Source organism: Piliocolobus tephrosceles, chromosome 13 (assembly GCF_002776525.5).
Source record: "Piliocolobus tephrosceles isolate RC106 chromosome 13, ASM277652v3, whole genome shotgun sequence".
Lineage (NCBI taxonomy): Eukaryota > Metazoa > Chordata > Mammalia > Primates > Cercopithecidae > Piliocolobus > Piliocolobus tephrosceles.
The window spans coordinates 123,818,773-123,836,462 of NC_045446.1; the positions used below are offsets into that span (position 1 = coordinate 123,818,773).

The window sequence follows — 17,690 nt, forward strand, 5'->3', positions numbered from 1 at the left end:
CCTGTCACACCACAGCAGAGCCTCTGCCCCTATCAGCGGTGGCCTGCAGGTGTCAGCCCACTGTGGGGAAGGGGCTTGGAGTATGACTCCACTGTGGGCTGCTGGATGCACATTATTTCCACATGAATCACTGCTTCTCAGGACCAGGGAGCAGTCTATGGACAGGCGACCTGGAGGAGCAGCCACAAAAGGCCCAGGGCTTTCTCTGCTCCAGGTTAACTTGGTTGTGAAGAAGAACACGCCAGAAAGCTAACTAGCTGGGAAGCGCCTCCTCTAAGGGAGGATGGGTCCTAGCAGCTCGGGAAGCCGTGGCTGCTCCTGTATACCCCTCTCCATCTCATGAGTCTACTTTTGAATGCCTCCTCGAGGTACCGCTCCCAGGCTATGACTGGCTAATCAGGTCTGATTCGTGGGACTAGGATGCCATAATCCTCAAACAGGAGGAAACTATGCTAATAATACGTTCGTTTGTTTTAAAGCCTCCACTTAAGGGGATTGGGTTGGCCTGAGCCCAGGGCCCCTGAGAGCTCAGTCCTGTCTGTGAGGGAGCCTGGGGGAGGGGTGCAGGGCATCTGTACTGACTGTAGACCCGATGGGGTGTGTGTGTGTCTGTGTGTCTGTGTGTGTGTATGGTAGAGGGAGGAGGATGTGATGGGCTGCCTGTGCACACACCCCTCTCTCCTGCAGCCCCTGCAGCTGCATGCCTACACTCCAGGAACCAAAAGCCAGCTCTGTGCCAGCGTCTCCCATGACTGCTCCCAGATGCCTTTTGTTTCAGCAGTTCTGGCTCCTCTTGGCTCCAGGCACCTTCTTGCTATTCCTCTTTAAATATTCCCAACATTTAGGCTTCAGCGTCCATGCCAGGCCCTCCCTGACCCAGCCCCAGCCGCCCTAGCCTGGCATGGATACCAGCTCCCCACAGCCTCTCTGATGCATTTCAGCCCACTCCCTTTGATGCATCGGTGACTCCTGGCTTCAGAGTACTATGTCTTCATCCGGGGTCTTTGAACAGTGCAGCCTGAGGCAGAAGCTTCGGTGCTATGCACTTACTGACTGAGTGCAGCCTCAGGGAAACAGGGAGGAGGAGCAGTGGATTGAGGTGGGGAGGGAGGGTGGGCAGACCTGGGTGCCACTGCTGCCGGGTAGCAAGTGTCACTGCTGTGAGTATCTCCTTGTCAGGACAGGTGAGGGGAAGGAGAAGGAATCGAACTACCCAGCTCCCCTTGGGCCTGCCTCTCCCTGGCCAGCACCTGCCTCACAGGCACTGACATGCCCTTGCCCATGCAGGGCCTCTGCCTGCAGCCCATGGTGCACATTGCCCGCCTTCCAGGCCAGGCTCAGGAAACCAAGCCCCATGGAGCCAGCCCAGCAGCCTGCAGTGGAGTCAGCGGTGGCCGGATCCAGGGCCTGGGGCGCCCGCTCTGCAGGGAGGCTGTGGCACGGAGCCCTTGCTTGCTCTTTATGGCTGCCCAGGGTGGAATGCAAAGCAGAGAGGGCTCCAGAGAGGCTCTGAGGTGGAGGAAAGATGGTCTGGGATACGATCCGGAGGCGGGAGGCGGGCACAGCCCTGAGACGTCCTTTAGAGAAGAGAAGCTGCCAAAGGTTAGAAAAAAGCCTGGAGTCTGAGAGGAGACGGGGCCAAGACCAATTCATTTCTGTGAAAAATTAGGTTTCAAAGCAGCCCTGTACAAAGGGCAAGTTCATTTTATGTTTCACCATCTGCACTTGACGTGGTTGCAAATTCATCAATGCCTCAGGTCTCAATGCGCCTTCCCTCCAGGTTCACCTCCCCTGAGTCTCTCAAACACCTCTCCCCACGTAGTGGCCTCTGAGTAATGCCAGTCCCTAACCCCGTTCCTTTCCTTTCCTGCCCTTCAAGTGTGTCTCCCAGCACTGCCCCTCCCAGCACTGCCCCTCCCTGTCTGCACCTGGAGCCCAGGAGAGGAGGCCTCAGCGGAGCCGGCATTTCCAGGGAAGAATCCCAGTCCCAGGAGCCACCTCCTTCCTGGCCCTTGCTCCCTGCAGTCCCAGCTCCCACCTGGCCCAGAACCCAAGTCACCCACCCCCCGGCCTGCTGCTGTCCCCTGGGTGGCCTGCACTGCAGAGCAGAACAGGAGTTGCCAAACAGGGCTCTCTCTGCAGCCTCGTCTCCAGGGGGTCCGAGCCCCATCACGTTGGGGAAGGAGGGTGGACGCAGGTGCCCGGTTCGTAGCTCTCTAGGGGGTCAGAGATGCATCAGGCTGGGGAAGGAGGGTAGGCACAGGCGCCCGGTTAGTAGTCCTGGTGGGTTGGACCCTGCATGCAGGGGCAGCTACAGCCCCCCTCTCTCATTCCACTCCCCACAGACGCACCTGGTAAGACCTGGAGAAAATTGCTTCTCCAGCACATTTAGGGCTGTCACGCTTAGCAGGACTGGAAGCTCCATTTTTACAGATAAGGCAAATGTGTTTAGATTCCTGCATGGTCTTTAATTAGAACAAATAGTCTTAGCCACACAACGAAACAGAATTGATGATTCACTGAGAGCTAATGGCTTTCAAGAAACAACAGATGTACTTAAAATAAAGATATATATCATGGTGTATGTTTTTCCCTCCAAAAAACACTTTTGGTTGATTGAGTAATGCATTATAATGATTAAGCTGCTAGTTCCAAATATGTTCTTAGGAATTTATGAAGCAATCTGTCCTCCCAGCAGCCCGGAGAAGAACTTGAATGCTGGCGCACATAAGAGAGAAGAAGGCGAGACCTGTGAGTCCCGGGGGCTTCTGGCAGTGCAAAGTGGGAAGAGCCTGAGGGGGTCTTCAGGACTGGGGAGCAGGGGCTACAGGGAGAATGGACTTGGGTCCCGGAGCACACCCAGGAAAAATATTCATTAAGATAGAGATAGGGGAGGGGAACCCACTGTTCTCCAGCTCCCTGGGCCAAAAGCAGCCCTGGAGGCCACTGGCCCAGCCTTCAGGAGCAGGACTCAGGCCTGACGCCAGGTAGGAGCCCCCCACCGCGCCCCCCAGGTCTGGGAGGGGGCACGAGGACCTGAGAAGCTGGGCAGACAGAGAAGGATGGTGACCTGGGCCTGGATTCTGTCAGTGAAATCTACACTGAGGAAAATATGCATAAGTATCTCAGAAGCCCCCACAAGGGCAGGGCAGTGAGTGTGTAGGAGGAAGGTGGGGTGGGGAGCCCAGAGCTCCGAAGTTAAATTGATGCCACTGACCCACCCCTCAAATGATTTCAGGCCAGAGTCTTCTCTGCTCAGGACTCCATCCCTGTAAGAAAACTGAGGGCTGGATTGGGAGAGGAGGGAGGGTGTGGAACATGAGTTCTGAGCTATCAAAAGGGGCTCTGCTTCCCCTAAGGCCATGGATGCCGTGTGCCCCGCGGGACAGACACACCACACTCCCGCTGTCCAGCTGCCTGTTTTATCTTCCACGCCCAGGGAGCACTGAGGCCCTTCCTGGAGCCTCCCACACCCACACAACGCACTGTAGCCTCCTCTGTCAGCTCGGGGAGGGCAACTCTGCCTCACACTGCTGGGGCCAAGGTCAGCGCAGGGGGATGCCTGCTGAAACAGCAAGTGAGGTCAAAAGCCTAGTGGGTTTCCCTGTGACGGAAAGTCTGGGCATTGAGGAAGGGTGGAGGGGACCAGGAATTAAGGGGTTACCCGATGCTGGGAACAGAAATGGGTGTTTGACATGCAGAGTTTTCCAGATCACTGGAGATCAAAAAACTCGTCCTTATTCTAGAATTTTTAGTCTCTGGTGTGTGACGTTGGGTAAGTCACATTTCCACTCTAGGACACATCTGCCTCATTTGAAAAATGAGAGATTGGGACTAAAGCGCCTCTAAAGTCTCTTCCATCTCAAGAGGCAATGGTGAGCTGTCATTTGGGTGGTGCACACTCGTCATAGCACCCCCTAAAAGACGCTAAAGGCAGTAGGCTGGCAGGTCATTACTGCTGAAGAGAGCTTCAGGGCTCCGGGTGCAGGGCTGCCGAACGCCCCCTCCCAGCAGAATCACGGAATCTCCAGGAATGCTTCTGGAAATGCCGACTGCTGGGCCAGCATAGCTCTACCAAATCATCATTCTGTGGTGGGACTGGCAAGTCTGTGTTTCCAGTGACTTCTCTGCTGAGTGCGATGTCCCCAGCTTTCCAAGCACCAAAGTGAGGCCGGCACCAAACTCCTGACTTTAATTAGTCACAACTAGGTTAGCAGAAAATTATCAGAGCTTTGAAGGCAAATGCTATTCTACAATGAGCTTCTACCTGGAGATCTGTGAGGACCAGCAGAGCGACGAGGATGCTTGGTTCTCAGGAGGCTCAGCCCTGGTGCCACGGAGGGAGCCATCCTAGTGGACAGGGCCTTTGGACACCCCGTGCTGTTTCAGTGGTGTGGGCTGGGGAGACTCTGGGAAGGGCCTCAGCACTTCCTGGGTATGGAAGCTGGACAGCAGGAGTGTGGTGTGTCTGCCCCACAGTGCACTCAGCATCCGTGACCTTAGAGGAAACAGAGCCTCTCTGATAGCTCGTAATTCACATCCCACACTCTCCATCCTCTCCACTCTCCAGCTCTTCCGTTTTCTTACAGGAATGGAGTCCTGATCAGAGAAGACCGTGGCCTGAAATCATTTGAGGGATGGGTCAGTGGCATCAATTTAACTTCAGAGGAGTCCCTCTGTCCAGGCTCTGCACCCCACCCGCCGCCTACCTTCCTCCCGGACCCTCACCACCCTGCCCTTGTGGGGCCTTCTGAGACCATTCAGTGTATATTTCACTCAAGGAAGGCCTCACTGACAATCCAGGCCCAGGTTACCACCCTTCTCTGTTGGCCCAGCCTCTCAGGGACTGGCCTGGGATGGACCCTGGCAGGTGCAGCCTGCCTTCTGGAGGAGCCCACCTGGTGAGGCTGTGTCCTGCTTCTTACCCCCATTCCTTTGCCTGAGCCACACACCTGCTTATGCCACCCTTTATCTCAGGGCGTTCTTCAGGCAATACATTCATCTGACATGGCTGAGGTATCCTCACATGACCCCTTCCCATCTACCTGTGAGGGAAGCCACTTACTCATCCAGAGCCCTGGACTTGCTGCTGTGTCTGCCTGAAGTCCTCTTTCGCTGGGACCCCATCTGGCTGCCTCATTTTCCCAATTACCCTGTGAGATGAAATGTCATGTCCCCAGAGATTTCTCCTGGATGGTGACCCCAGTCACCGCCTTCGTTTGTGCATTACACCTAGCACTATATGAATTGCACACATGCACACACACATGCACACACCCACACCCACACATACATACACACATGCACACACACATGCACGCACACACACCCACGCATACACACACACATGCACACCCACACCCACACATACATACACACATGCACACACACATGCACGCACACACGCACACACATGCACACACATGCACACATGGACATGCACATGCATGCACACACGGACACACACATGCACACACAAATGCACACACACATACACACATGCACACACACATGCACACACACGCATGCATGTATCTTGTAGTTGCCATTGTTATCCACCCACCAATCCCCAAATGGTGAATTCCATGGGGCAGTAACTTTACCCATCATAGTCAATCCTGTTTCCCCAGAACCTAGAAACGGGTACACTCCAAGTCCTCAACGAATACTTATTATGTAAGGTTTGATGCTAGAATAATTCCATGAATTAAAATATCTCAGTATCCTATTCTGGAAAGTAAAAAATTGGACTCATTGTCCTCTGGGATCTCTTTGAGCTGATGTAGGCCTGAAGAAACCATTATTTGTTCAAAAAAGAGCAGTGGGAATAACCTAAGGGCCTTGAGCAGACCAGGGACACAAGCACCCATCACTGAGGCTTTGAAGTCTACTGGTGAAGACCTCCTGTGAACAACGGGCGTGCAGACCGGTGATGAGTGAGTGGCTCTACAGGAGGATGGACAGTACTCTGTGGTGATGTGGATGGAAAATTCTCAGGGTGTCAGGGAAGGCTTCACACAAGAGGGACAGTTGAGCTCATCTTCAGGGGTGAGTTGGAACTCACCCTATGGAGAATGAAGTTAGGCACTTCAGGCAAGAGAAAGAAAAGGTCGTAGCATATGCATTTGGAGGCACACGACTCCTTTGAAACAAGGACGGACACACAAAGGTGAGAGCCACGCAGGGTGGAAAGCCTGGGTGAAGGAACAGATGCGTCCTGGACTGAGTTTGGAAAGCTCTGTGTTCTGGTAGCCTGCTCAGAACCGTTCTTCAGGTACTCGAGAGCCAACAGAAGTACAGTACGCAGATTTCCTTACAGTCACAATAAGCTTGTTTCATTTTTAATCAGAGGAATAGTTCTAGTTTAGAAAGATTGGAATGGCAGCTGTGTAAAGGATGAAGAAGAGAGAGGCACAACAAAGTGTAGGGAAGTACCTAAATGTGACTGCAGTCCTTCAGCTGAGAAACAATGGATGGCCCCACTCAGCAGATTTTGAGAACAGTCAATGAAACAGATTTAAGAAAAAATATATCACCAAAATTTGACAGAACATGATTAATGTATTAGTCGGGGTTCTGCAGAGACAGTACCAATAGGGGAGGGAGAGGCGGAGGGAAAGGGAGAGGATTATAGAGATTGAGAAGTCTCACAGTCTTCCATCTGCAATCTGGAGACCCAGGAGACCCAGTGGTGGCCCAGTGAACCAGAAGAACCAGTGGTACAAGTTCTAGTTCTAGTTTCAAGGCCGGGGAACAGGATATCTGATAGTGAACTTCCTGTCTGAGGGCAGAGGAAGACCAGTGTCCCTACTCGGGCCATCTGGCAGAGAAAATGTGTTCTCCTTTCTCCACCACTTTGTTCTTTCTGTTGAGGCCATCAGCTGACTGGGTGATTCCAAGCCACGTCGGGGAAGGCAATCTTCTTCATTCGGCGGACCAGTTCCAATGCTTCTCTCATCCAGAAACACCTTCGCAGATTCATCCATAAATATGTTTAACTAAATACCTGTTTTGGGCACCCTATGGCTCAGTGAGGCTGACATATAAAATTAACATCACATGGCAGGGAGCGGTGACTCACACCTGTAATCCCAGCACTTTGGGAGGCCGAGGCAGGCAGATTGCCTGAGGTCGGGAGTTCGAGACCAGCCTAGCCAGCATGGTGAAACTCTGTCTCTACTAAAAATACAAAAATTAGCCAGGCATGGTGGCAGATGCCTGTAATCCCAGCTACTGAGGAAGCTGAGAGAGGAGAATCACTTGAACCTGGGAGACAGAGATTGCAGTGAGCTGAGACCGCACCATTGCACTCCAGCCTGGGCAACAAGAGTAAGACTCCACTCAAAAAAGGAAAAAAAAAAATTACCGTCACACATGGTCATGTTTTGCCCAGTTGCTGCTTCCTAAGTCTAAACTTAATCTCCACTGAGCTCCTAAATTCCACATGTGTGGCAGAGCCTAAATCTACAGAACAAATGCTTCTGCTGGTTCATTTCTTACTGGGGCTGGACACAGCTGATGAAAGACTCTTGGCTTCAAAAGCTGCATGTATTTGAGACAGCTACTAAGTTAGCTCAAAATTCTCATCTCTAGGCCAAGACTTAGAATTGTTAGAGCCAAGAACTTTTGAGTTTATGGGGAATTGCTTCTTGACAGCAAAATATTTAATATCTTCAAGCATAGGAGGAGGAGGTGACCAAGTCCAGAAACATTCTCTGTGGATTTAACACCAGAGATAATAGGCTTTGCTTCATCTGCAATTTTGACTTCCTCTTTACAGAATCATAAAGTGCTTTAGGCTCCTGGCCTCCTGTGCTATCCATAGTTTATCTGGAAAGGAAGGTGTTGGAAGTTAAGGAAAGAAGGGCACAGTGACATGCATTGAATGCTCAGCGTGTGCAGGACATAACCCTACAGGCTTAATATTATCCTCATTCTGAATTTTGGGATGAGGAAACTGAGGCCAGCAGTATTAGGTCATCTGCACATAGGGCATGTGAGCTGGGTGGGGTGTGGAAAATTGTGTGGGCCCCAAGTTCAGAGTTGAAAAGAACTGATTGTGGAATTAGTGGATATTTTTTATAATTTTATTTTAAAATAATGTTAGATTTTCTAAAAATCTGCAAGAATTGTGCAAAGGTAATTTGTGCCTTTACCTAAATTCCCTAGTTGTTAGCATTTGCTTTATTTCCTCTGCCTATGGACATATATTTTTAAATTACTTACTTTAAACAACTTACATTTTTTAAATTGAGTACTTCTTATTGTAAAAATCCATTCTTATAAAAAAAAAGAGAAGAAGAAACAAAAATTAGACCAACTACTACTACCAATTACTTGTATTTCCTTTCAGAGATAGTCTCCACAAAGAGAGTGCACACACACACACACACACACACTCTTGTTCACAAATGGGATTCCATATAGACAGTGCTTTGTACTTTCCTTTCATCGCTTAAAATAATCCTTGAGATTACTTCCCATACAAACACATATTTCTTTATTTTTAACGTCTATATCCCGTTACATAAATGAATCTTAATTCAATTTATCCCAACACTATGTATACCGTTAATGCCAGTTTTTTGCTAGTACAAAAAGAACTGCAATGAATATGTCTGTACATACAGTTGTCCTTAGGTATCCACGGGAAATTGGCTCTAGCAAGAGAACTAGTTCATTCTATTCTGTTGATACTAAAATCCACAGATGCTCAAGTTCTTTATGGACAATGGTGTAGTATTTGCATATAACCTATGCACATCCTTTTTCACCCTTTAAACCTCTAGATTACTTAAAATATCTAGTAGAATGTAAATGCTCTATAAATAGTTGTTTAGGAATAATGATTGAGATACTATCTACCCAATTCTAAAATGCCTGCTCAAGTACGTACTACTTTAAAAATGACAAAACAGAGGCTTCCAGAGGTTAAGTAACTTACTGGAATCCAGCATGTGGAATTATCTCCTAGGTCTAGAACAACAGGGCAGTGTCTAAGGCAATCTCAGTTAACCATCCCTTATCCTTAGGAATCGAAGGAAGCAAGCGAGACTCACCCGGTGACCTGGATTCCAGAGGCCTGGCCCCCAGATGTGCTGAGAGTAGGGGGAGACGCACCCTAACACAGAAGCGGAGATTCCTGAAGGCATAGCTGTCCATGTCTTCTGCTCAGTGTCACTTACTGTAAGTCTGGAGGAGGGAGGTAACTATGGCTCAGCAATATCTCTGCAGCCACCAGCAGAATGTCTCTCGTCCAGACCTCTCTTCTGAGCTTCGGACCCCTGTGTCCAGTGGCCTCCTTGGTTTCTCTTCCTGGACGTTTCAAGAGCCTTAAAACCCGACAACCCCCCAATAGAGTTTATGATCTTCCTTCTCTCATTCTGAAACGAGCCCACTTTCTGTACTGTTTCCTAACAAATTAAAATAACTAGTAACAAAACCTACAAACTCAAGACCCTTACTTCCTCATTTTCCTTCACCCCATAATTCAATTCATTACAACGTTCTTATTAAGCAACCCTTATATTTATGTCTTTCTCTCTGTCTCCACCACAATTCTTGCCCAAACAGCCATCATACCCTTCCAGAATTTCTGAAAGTGCTGTCTACTTGGTCAAACAGCCAACCTTTCCATCAGTTATCTTTACTGTCCAGGAGCAAGGGCCCTGTTCCCAGAGCTCTCTGGTCTTTGAAAGATCTGACCCTCAGCTCAATAATACTCAGTAACAGTTAGAGCAGGCTACGTAGTCAGTAGCAGGAGCAGTGGATCCCCACACAAATCAAAAGGCTCCAATACTCAAAGCCTGTGAGCCTCCCAGAGGTAACTTACTCATAACTCAGGAATCTAAAATCAGCCAGGCCATGGGACAAAGCATCTTTATTTAAATCTGTGTGGCGGGTAAACACGGAGGGACGGAGGAAGACTATTGATATGGCGGGTCTGCCTATAAACATGGAGGGACGGAGGAATACTATGGATGTGGCGCATCTGCTTATAAACATGGAGGGACGGAGGAAGATTATTGATGTTAATAATTGCCATGTGAATTTCCAGACCAATCAACCTGTTCTTACGCTAAAATATCAGCTTCACGGACATTCTTAACATCCTTGAAGAGCTGTGACAGCAGGGAAGTTACGAGGATGGTCTCTGGCACTAGTTTTTCTGGCTCAAATCCTGTGTCTGACACAAGCTGCAGTACTTTGGGCAAGTTACCCCATTTATACCTCAGTTTTCTCATCCATAAAACGGGAACAAAATTAACAGCACATTCCTCATTAAGACTTTTGTGAAGTTTAATTTTAAGATAATTTATACAAAACACACATGGCAGCATCCAACTCATAGTAAGCACTGTATAGGTGTTAATTTTTACTTTTGCTTACAGGACACTGTGAGAAGGAGAGTAAACCACATGGGATACACATCCCAGAGCATCTGGGGTCCAAGGGACCTTGGACAAACCCTCACCCCGTCACTCACCATCGGAGTGACCCCGGACAGGCCCATGACTTCTTCACAGTCATTGCTAAAAACTATGAAATGTGGATACAAAGAGTTCGCAGGGTGTGGGAAGGTATTTATATGTATACGGCATTTTGTAAGGGCTTGCCACATAATAAGCCCCTAATTGATGTCAAAAATTGCTCCTGAATAGCGTAGATCCTGTCCTGATGAAGATTACATCCTAAAAGAGAGAGTTCGAATTGTTCATACATAGTATGAAGTTATAGTAAAATATCTTAATATATTTGAGTAACCAGAAAATAATTCCCTGAAGTTGCAGCCTGATATTGGAAATTCACAAAACTCCCTCGTCTGTAGATACAATTCTCTCTAAACCAGCCTCCTTCTGGGTAGCTTGTCCATGTTCTCTGGCCTTTAGGTGCACAGATGGCCGGGCAGGACAGGGGCTGGCCAGCCGCATGAATGGTTGTTAGCATGGCACTTGGGCAGCAATCCTTTATTTAATAGCTCACCCTGGGTGACTAAGAGGCTGTAGGCTGCCAGCACTGAGCTCGCTGAAAGCTTTAATTGGTTCTTAGTCTAAATGGTGCATTAAAGGGCCACAGATTCCACATGGATGTGCAGGAAATCTGGCCTGCCAAAAGAGCCTGCAACGTGGCCAAGCAAATGCACTAATAAAGCGGGCCCTTCTCTGCCTTTCTCACACTGGGTCTGTCACAGGCAGGAAACCTGTAAGCCCAGAGGCTTGGACCCAGAGATTGCATGATTGCAAACATTTGGATAAGAGCTGAAGAAAATAAAAACCAACCAGTGCACAAAACTCCCAGCACTCAGCTAAACACTTTGCTTTTCTTTCATGCGTCACACAAGGTTGGATTGTAGATTTTTAAGTTTTCACACAACATCCTGAGATCAGACCAGGCAGAAGTAGAAATCCAAAACAGAACAATGATGAGTAACTCTATGGAATCAGTAACAAAAAACTCCCAAGGAGTAGAAACCCAAGGCCAGATGGGCTCACAACTGAATTATACCAAACACACAAAGAACTAACACCAATCCTTCTGAAACTGTTCTAAAAAATCAAGGAGGAGAGAATTCTTCCTACTTCATTCTACAAGGCCAGTATCACCCTGGTACTTAAACTAAATAAGGGCAAAACACAAGAAGAAAACCACAGACTAGTATCTCTGATGAACACAGACACAACCTCCTCAACAAAAATACTAGCATATTGAATCCAAGAGCACATCAAAAAGATAATATACTGTGATCAGGTAGGATTTACCTCAGGGATGCAAGGATAGTTCAACACACACAAGTCCATAAACGTGATACATCACATAAGCAGAATTAAGAACAAAAAACATATGATTATCTCAATAGACACAACAATACTTCAATAAAATTCAGCATTATTTCATGATAAAAATCGTTAAAAAACTTGGCATAGAAGGAATACAGCTCATCATAATAAAGGCCATACACAACAAACCCACAGCCAACATCCTCCTTAACAGGGAATAGTTGAAAGCATTTCCTCTAAGAACTGAAACAAAGCAAGGACGCCCACTTTCATCACTCTTATCCAACATGGTACTGAAAGTCCTTGCCAGAGGAACAAGGCGAAAGGAACAAAAAGACATTCAAACTAGAAAAGAGGAAACCAAGCTGTTCCTATTCATTGATAATATGATCTATATGTAGAAAACTCTAAAGGACTCCACCAATAAACTCTTAAATTTGATAAATGAATTCAGTAACATTTCATAATACAAAATTAAAGTACAGAATTCAGTAACATTTCTATATACCAGTAACAATCTAGCAGAGGACCAAGTTGAGAAGGCAATTCCATTTACAATAGCTTTAAAAATAAAATACCTAGAAATAAATGTAAACGAAGAAGTGAAGTATCTCCATTAGGAGAATTACAAAACACTGATGAAAGAAATTATTGATCACACAAACAAATGGAAAGACTTCCCATGCCCATGGACTGGAAGAATTAATATTGTTAAAGTGACCATACAGCCCAAAGCAACTGAGAAGTACAATGTAATTCCATTAAATTACTAACATTATTGTTCACAGAATTGGAGAAAACAATCTTGAAACCGTATGAAACCAAACTAGAGCCTAAATACCCAAAGCAATCATGTGCACAAAGAACAAAGTAGTAGGCATCACATCACCTGACTTCAAATTCTATTCCAAAGCCACAATAACCAAGACCACATGGTGATGGTATAAAAATAGACCCATAGAACAATGAAACAGAATAGCAAAACCAGAAATAATGCCACATATATACAATCAAATTATCTTTGACAAAATAAAAAATACATAGACACTGGGGAAAGGACGCCATATTCACTTAATTGTTCTGGGAAAACCGGATTGCCTTATGCAGAAGGAAGAAACTGGACCGTTACTCCTCACCATATATGAGAATCAACCAAAGATGGACTAAAGACCTAAAGGTAAAACCTGAAAACATAAAAATCTTAAAAGAAAATCTAGGAACAAATCTTTTGGATGTTGGCCTTGGCAAAAAAATGTATGACTAAGTCGTCAAAAGCCTAGTGCAACAAAATGAAAAATAGACAAATGGAACTTAATTAAATCTGCACAGCAAAATAAATAATCAACAGAGTAAACAGACAACCTACAGAATGGAAAAAAAATTTGCAAACTATCAGTCAAAGGACTAGTCAGAGGGCTAATATCCAGAATCTATAAGAAACTCAAACAGTTCAATGAGAAAAAAAAAAAAAAAAAAAAAAAAAAAACACTAAAATGACATTTTTCAAAGGAAGACATAGAAGCTGCCAAGAAACATATGGAAGAATGCTCAGCATCTCTAATCGTTAGAAAAATGCAAATGGGAACCACAATAAGATACCATCTTACACCAATCAGAATGGCTGTTACTAAAAAGTCTAAAAACAATAGATGTTGGTGAGGATGCAGAGAAATGGGAACAGTTATACACTGTTGGTGGGAATGTAACTTAGTACAACTTCCATGAAAAAGGAAATGCAGATTTCTCAAAGAACTAAAAATAGAACGACAATTTGATTCAGCAATCCTACTATTGGGGATACACTCAAAGGGAAATAATTTATTATAACAAAAAGATACCTGCTCTTGTATGTTTATAGAAGCTCTATTCCCAATAGCAAAGATACGGAATCAATAGCAAAGATATGGATTGATTGAAGTGTCCATCAATCAAGGGCTGGATAAAGAAATGTTTTTTATATATGCAAATGTCTTTTATATGTTTTTTATACACATTGTGTGTGTGTATCTATTTACATTTTTTTTGTGTGTATATACATATATCACACATATATATCATGTAATACTACTCAGCCATAAAAAAGATTGAAAAATTATGCCTTTTCAGGGACATAGAGGAAACTGGAGGCCATTATCCTCAGTGAAATAATTCAGAAAGGGAAAGTCAAATGCCACATGTTCTCATGTATGAGTGGGAGCTGACAGTGAGTGCGCATGGACATACAGATGGAATAATAGACTTTAGAGACTACAAAAGGTGGGAGGGTGGGAGAGGGGTGAGGAACAAAAACGACCTTTGGGCACAGTGTTTACTGTTCAGATGGTGAGTACTCTGTAGGCCTAGACTTCACCATTCTGCAATATATGCATGGAAGAATCCTGAACTTAGACTCCCTAAATATATTAAAAGTGAAATTTAAAAATGTTATTTAAAAAAGAATTTCCAGATTTTCAAATGTGTATTTTAACGTCAATTAGATATACACTTGACATCGTCTGATTATTTTTTTATTGACCAGTGGTTGCCTGCCATAGAACATGGCTCACTGGCAGGGGTGTGTCTCCCCCACACTAGATTTGGAGAAGTCACTGGGTCCAGGTGCTCCTCAGTGCTGTCAGGTGCTCTCAGGTACTGCTTGTCCTGCTGGAAAGCACAAAGTAGAGGCTAACGATGTGTGCTTTGCAGTCTAACAACCCTGAAATACAAATCCTGCGCAGCCACCACTTCTAGAAGTACAACTTTGAATAATACACATACCTTAGGCAAAATTAAGAGAATTCATCTGCAAATTGATGATTTAAAATAGTGCCTTCCAACCAGGCGCAGTGACTTATGCCTGTAATCCCAGCACTTTGGGAGGCCAAGGCAGGTGGATCTCCTGAGGCCAGTTTGACAGAAGCCTGGCCAACATGGTGAAACCCCATTTGTACTAAAAATACAAAAAATGGGCCACAGCGCCCGCCCGTCCCTTGCGTCGGTCGGGGTCAGAGTGCGCGGAGCATTGGGGCTTTCCAGCTCTCACAGAACCTTCAGCATCCCCAGCTGCCGGTCTTGGCATCTTCGAAGTAAGGAGAGGAAATCATCGAGTTCCCCATCCTGAAGCTAAATGGCCGGACCATGGAGATTGAGTCTACCTTTCACATGTATGTCCAGCCTGTAGTCCATCCACAGCTTACCCCATTCTGTACAGAGCTCACCGGGATTATTCAAGCCATGGTGGATGGTCAGCCAAGCCTGCAGCAAGTGCTGGAGAGGGTCGATGAGTGGATGGCGAAGGAAGGCCTCTTAGATCCAAACGTCAAGTCAATTTTTGTCACCTGTGGAGACTGGGACTTAAAAGTCATGCTCCCAGGCCAGTCCCAGTACTTGGGCTTGCCAGTGGCGGATTACTTCAAGCAGTGGATTAATCTGAAAAAGGCTTACAGCTTCGCCACGGGCTGCTGGCCCAAGAATGGACTTCTAGACATGAACAAGGGCCTCAGCCTGCAACACATAGGCCGGCCCCACAGCGGCATTGACGACTGCAAGAACATTGCCAACATCATGAAGACACTCGCCTATCGAGGCTTCATCTTCAAGCAGACATCGAAGCCGTTCTGATTGGCCGAGGACAGGATGGGGCAGGACAGGGTAGCTGTTTGGCCCAGCCCAGAATCCTCCTCTCCCTCACCAGAGGGGAAGAGGGAGAGTGGCATAGCTCTGCGTCCAGAGTGTCCCCCAGCTGCCCCGTGGGCTTGTGCCCTTGGCGTGGGCTTGTGCCCTTGCAAGGGCTTGGCCACTTGGCCCTTCTGGAGCAGACACTTTGTGCCCCCCATCCCCACCCCTCAATCTCAGCCCAGTATTAGCTCCTCCCATTGCGGGCCTGGGCTAGGGGAACCCAGGCACTCACCGCCTCCTCCCTGGTACACAGGCTTCTGTGGGGCCACCAAGCCCCCCCCCGTGCCCCCTCCCATCCATAGTGCATGGTGTGTGGTGCCCCCAGGGCTCCAGGACTGATCAGGCCCCACCTTGTGTCCACCCCCATCCCCGCTGTGAACGTGCCACTGAATAAAGTCGGGGAAACGAGAAAAAAAAAAAAATACAAAAAATTAGCTGGAATGGTGGTGGGCGCCTGTCATCCCAACTACCAGGGAGGCCGAGGAGGAAGAATCACTTGAACCCAGGAGGCAGAGGTTGCAGTGAGCTGAGATCGTGCCCCTGCACTCCAGCCTGAGACACAGAGCGAGACTCTGTCTAACAACAACAACAAATAGCACCTTCCTTATCAGATCGTGGTGAGGATTAAATAATACTGAGTGCTCAGCAGTGTCAGGTGCGCTGCAAGTGTCTGACAAACATCACCCTCACTGCCACTGCCTTCCCCACACTGGAACTCTTCCCTGCACCCAGGACACCGGGGAACAGGGAACTTCAAACAGGGACAAGCACAGAGTTCAGCCCTGTCGATTTACAGACGTGGTGACTGAGGCCCAGAGAGGTTGGCTCAGATGTCCTGTGTCCCAGACAAAACCCCTCCACTGCCCCCTAGGCAGCCTCCCCTGATGGCTTTGGCAGAAAGAGGACAGGTTCAGACCTTGTCTGTCAAGTCCCATCTGGTGACAAAGGCTGGCTCTGCACGCAGAGACAGCACACCCTCCGACAGCTGCCCTGTCTCTTTCCAGAGAGACCCAGCCCATCTTGGCCATTGTCCGTCTATGGTGGCAGAACTAGTGGTGGTGAGTCCTGACAACAGGATGGACAGCCTTTCCCCAGGAGCAAGGACATCACTGAAATGCAATATTCCTGTGGACATTTGCAAGCCAACTCCACATCCTCCCATGCCACAGGGGAGGGCCCTTAGGAGCCCTGGGGTTCCGAGGCCTGGAATCCAGCAATTCTCTCTCAGTTTAGTTACTAGCAAGCCTTCAGAGGGTGAAGGCGACATGTTGCCTTGGCTCCTGTGTGACTACAGAGGCAGAAATTGTAGGGAGGCAGCTGCAGCCAAGGAGTGCCGGCAGCCACCTGAAGTCAGGAGAGCCAAGGGCCGGTGCTCCCCAAGAGCCTCCAGAAGGAGTGCAGCTCTCCCAAAATACCTCAATTTTAGCTCCGTGAAACTGTTTAGAACTCAGGCCATCTCTACTGTGTGAATTGTTTTAAACTACCAAGTTGGTGGTAATTTGTTACAGCAGCCGCAGAAAGAATACAGATGCTCACCAGGTACAAGTCCTGTAACATGTGCTTCCCATGGATTCCATAATTGTTGGAATGACTGAGATTGGAGCGTCTAGTATCCCCATTACTTATTTTAAGAAAACATAGGATAAAAATACGCTGTATTACTTACCCAAGGTACCTAGTCGGTGGCCTAGACTGAGACAAATCGAGTGCACAAGTGAGTGTGCAAGTGAAACGGCCTCGTTGTCTGGTGCGAGACCCTGGAATCATGGTCTCACGGCTGAGAACTAAAGGACACAGACACACAAGGAGTGAGGCTGAGAGTGGCAGTTTAACAGGTGACAGGAGGAGGACAGCTCCTGCAGGAGAGAAGGGTCCCGAAGAAATGAGTTGCTGGATCCGTGGTGAAATGTAGGTGGTTTTATAGATGCCTGGTGAGGGGGTGGTATTTGACTTACATAGAGTGCAAAAGATTGGTTGGACCAGATGTGGCATTTGCACAGGGTGTGAAAAACTGGTAAGGACTAGATGTGCCATTTGCATAGGGTGGGAATTTTTGGCCACCCTCAATCTAATCATTTATTTTGCAGGTGGGTCCTCTGCCTGGGCAGCACCATCTTGCCCGTTTGTTTATGTACAGGTGGTGACAAGAAAAAGGAAGATGGAGCCTCCACGGTGGACATGCCTGACCCCCAGCAGCCCTTTCCTGTTGGCGTGGCTGCCGGCATCCCCGTGCAAACTTCCAGCTTGCTTGTCTAT

At 47.4% G+C, this 17,690-nt stretch overlaps 1 protein-coding gene across 1 annotated transcript; it reads left to right on the forward strand.

The window, feature by feature from the left end:
* The first annotated feature begins 14,770 nt into the window (after positions 1 to 14,770).
* LOC111522098 (ERI1 exoribonuclease 3-like) lies at positions 14,771 to 15,805 on the forward strand. The gene has a single exon (XM_023185871.2). It carries the CDS (start codon positions 14,895 to 14,897, stop codon positions 15,375 to 15,377), a length of 483 nt encoding a protein of 160 aa, XP_023041639.1. The 5' UTR covers positions 14,771 to 14,894; the 3' UTR covers positions 15,378 to 15,805.
* The last annotated feature ends 1,885 nt before the right edge of the window (positions 15,806 to 17,690 follow it).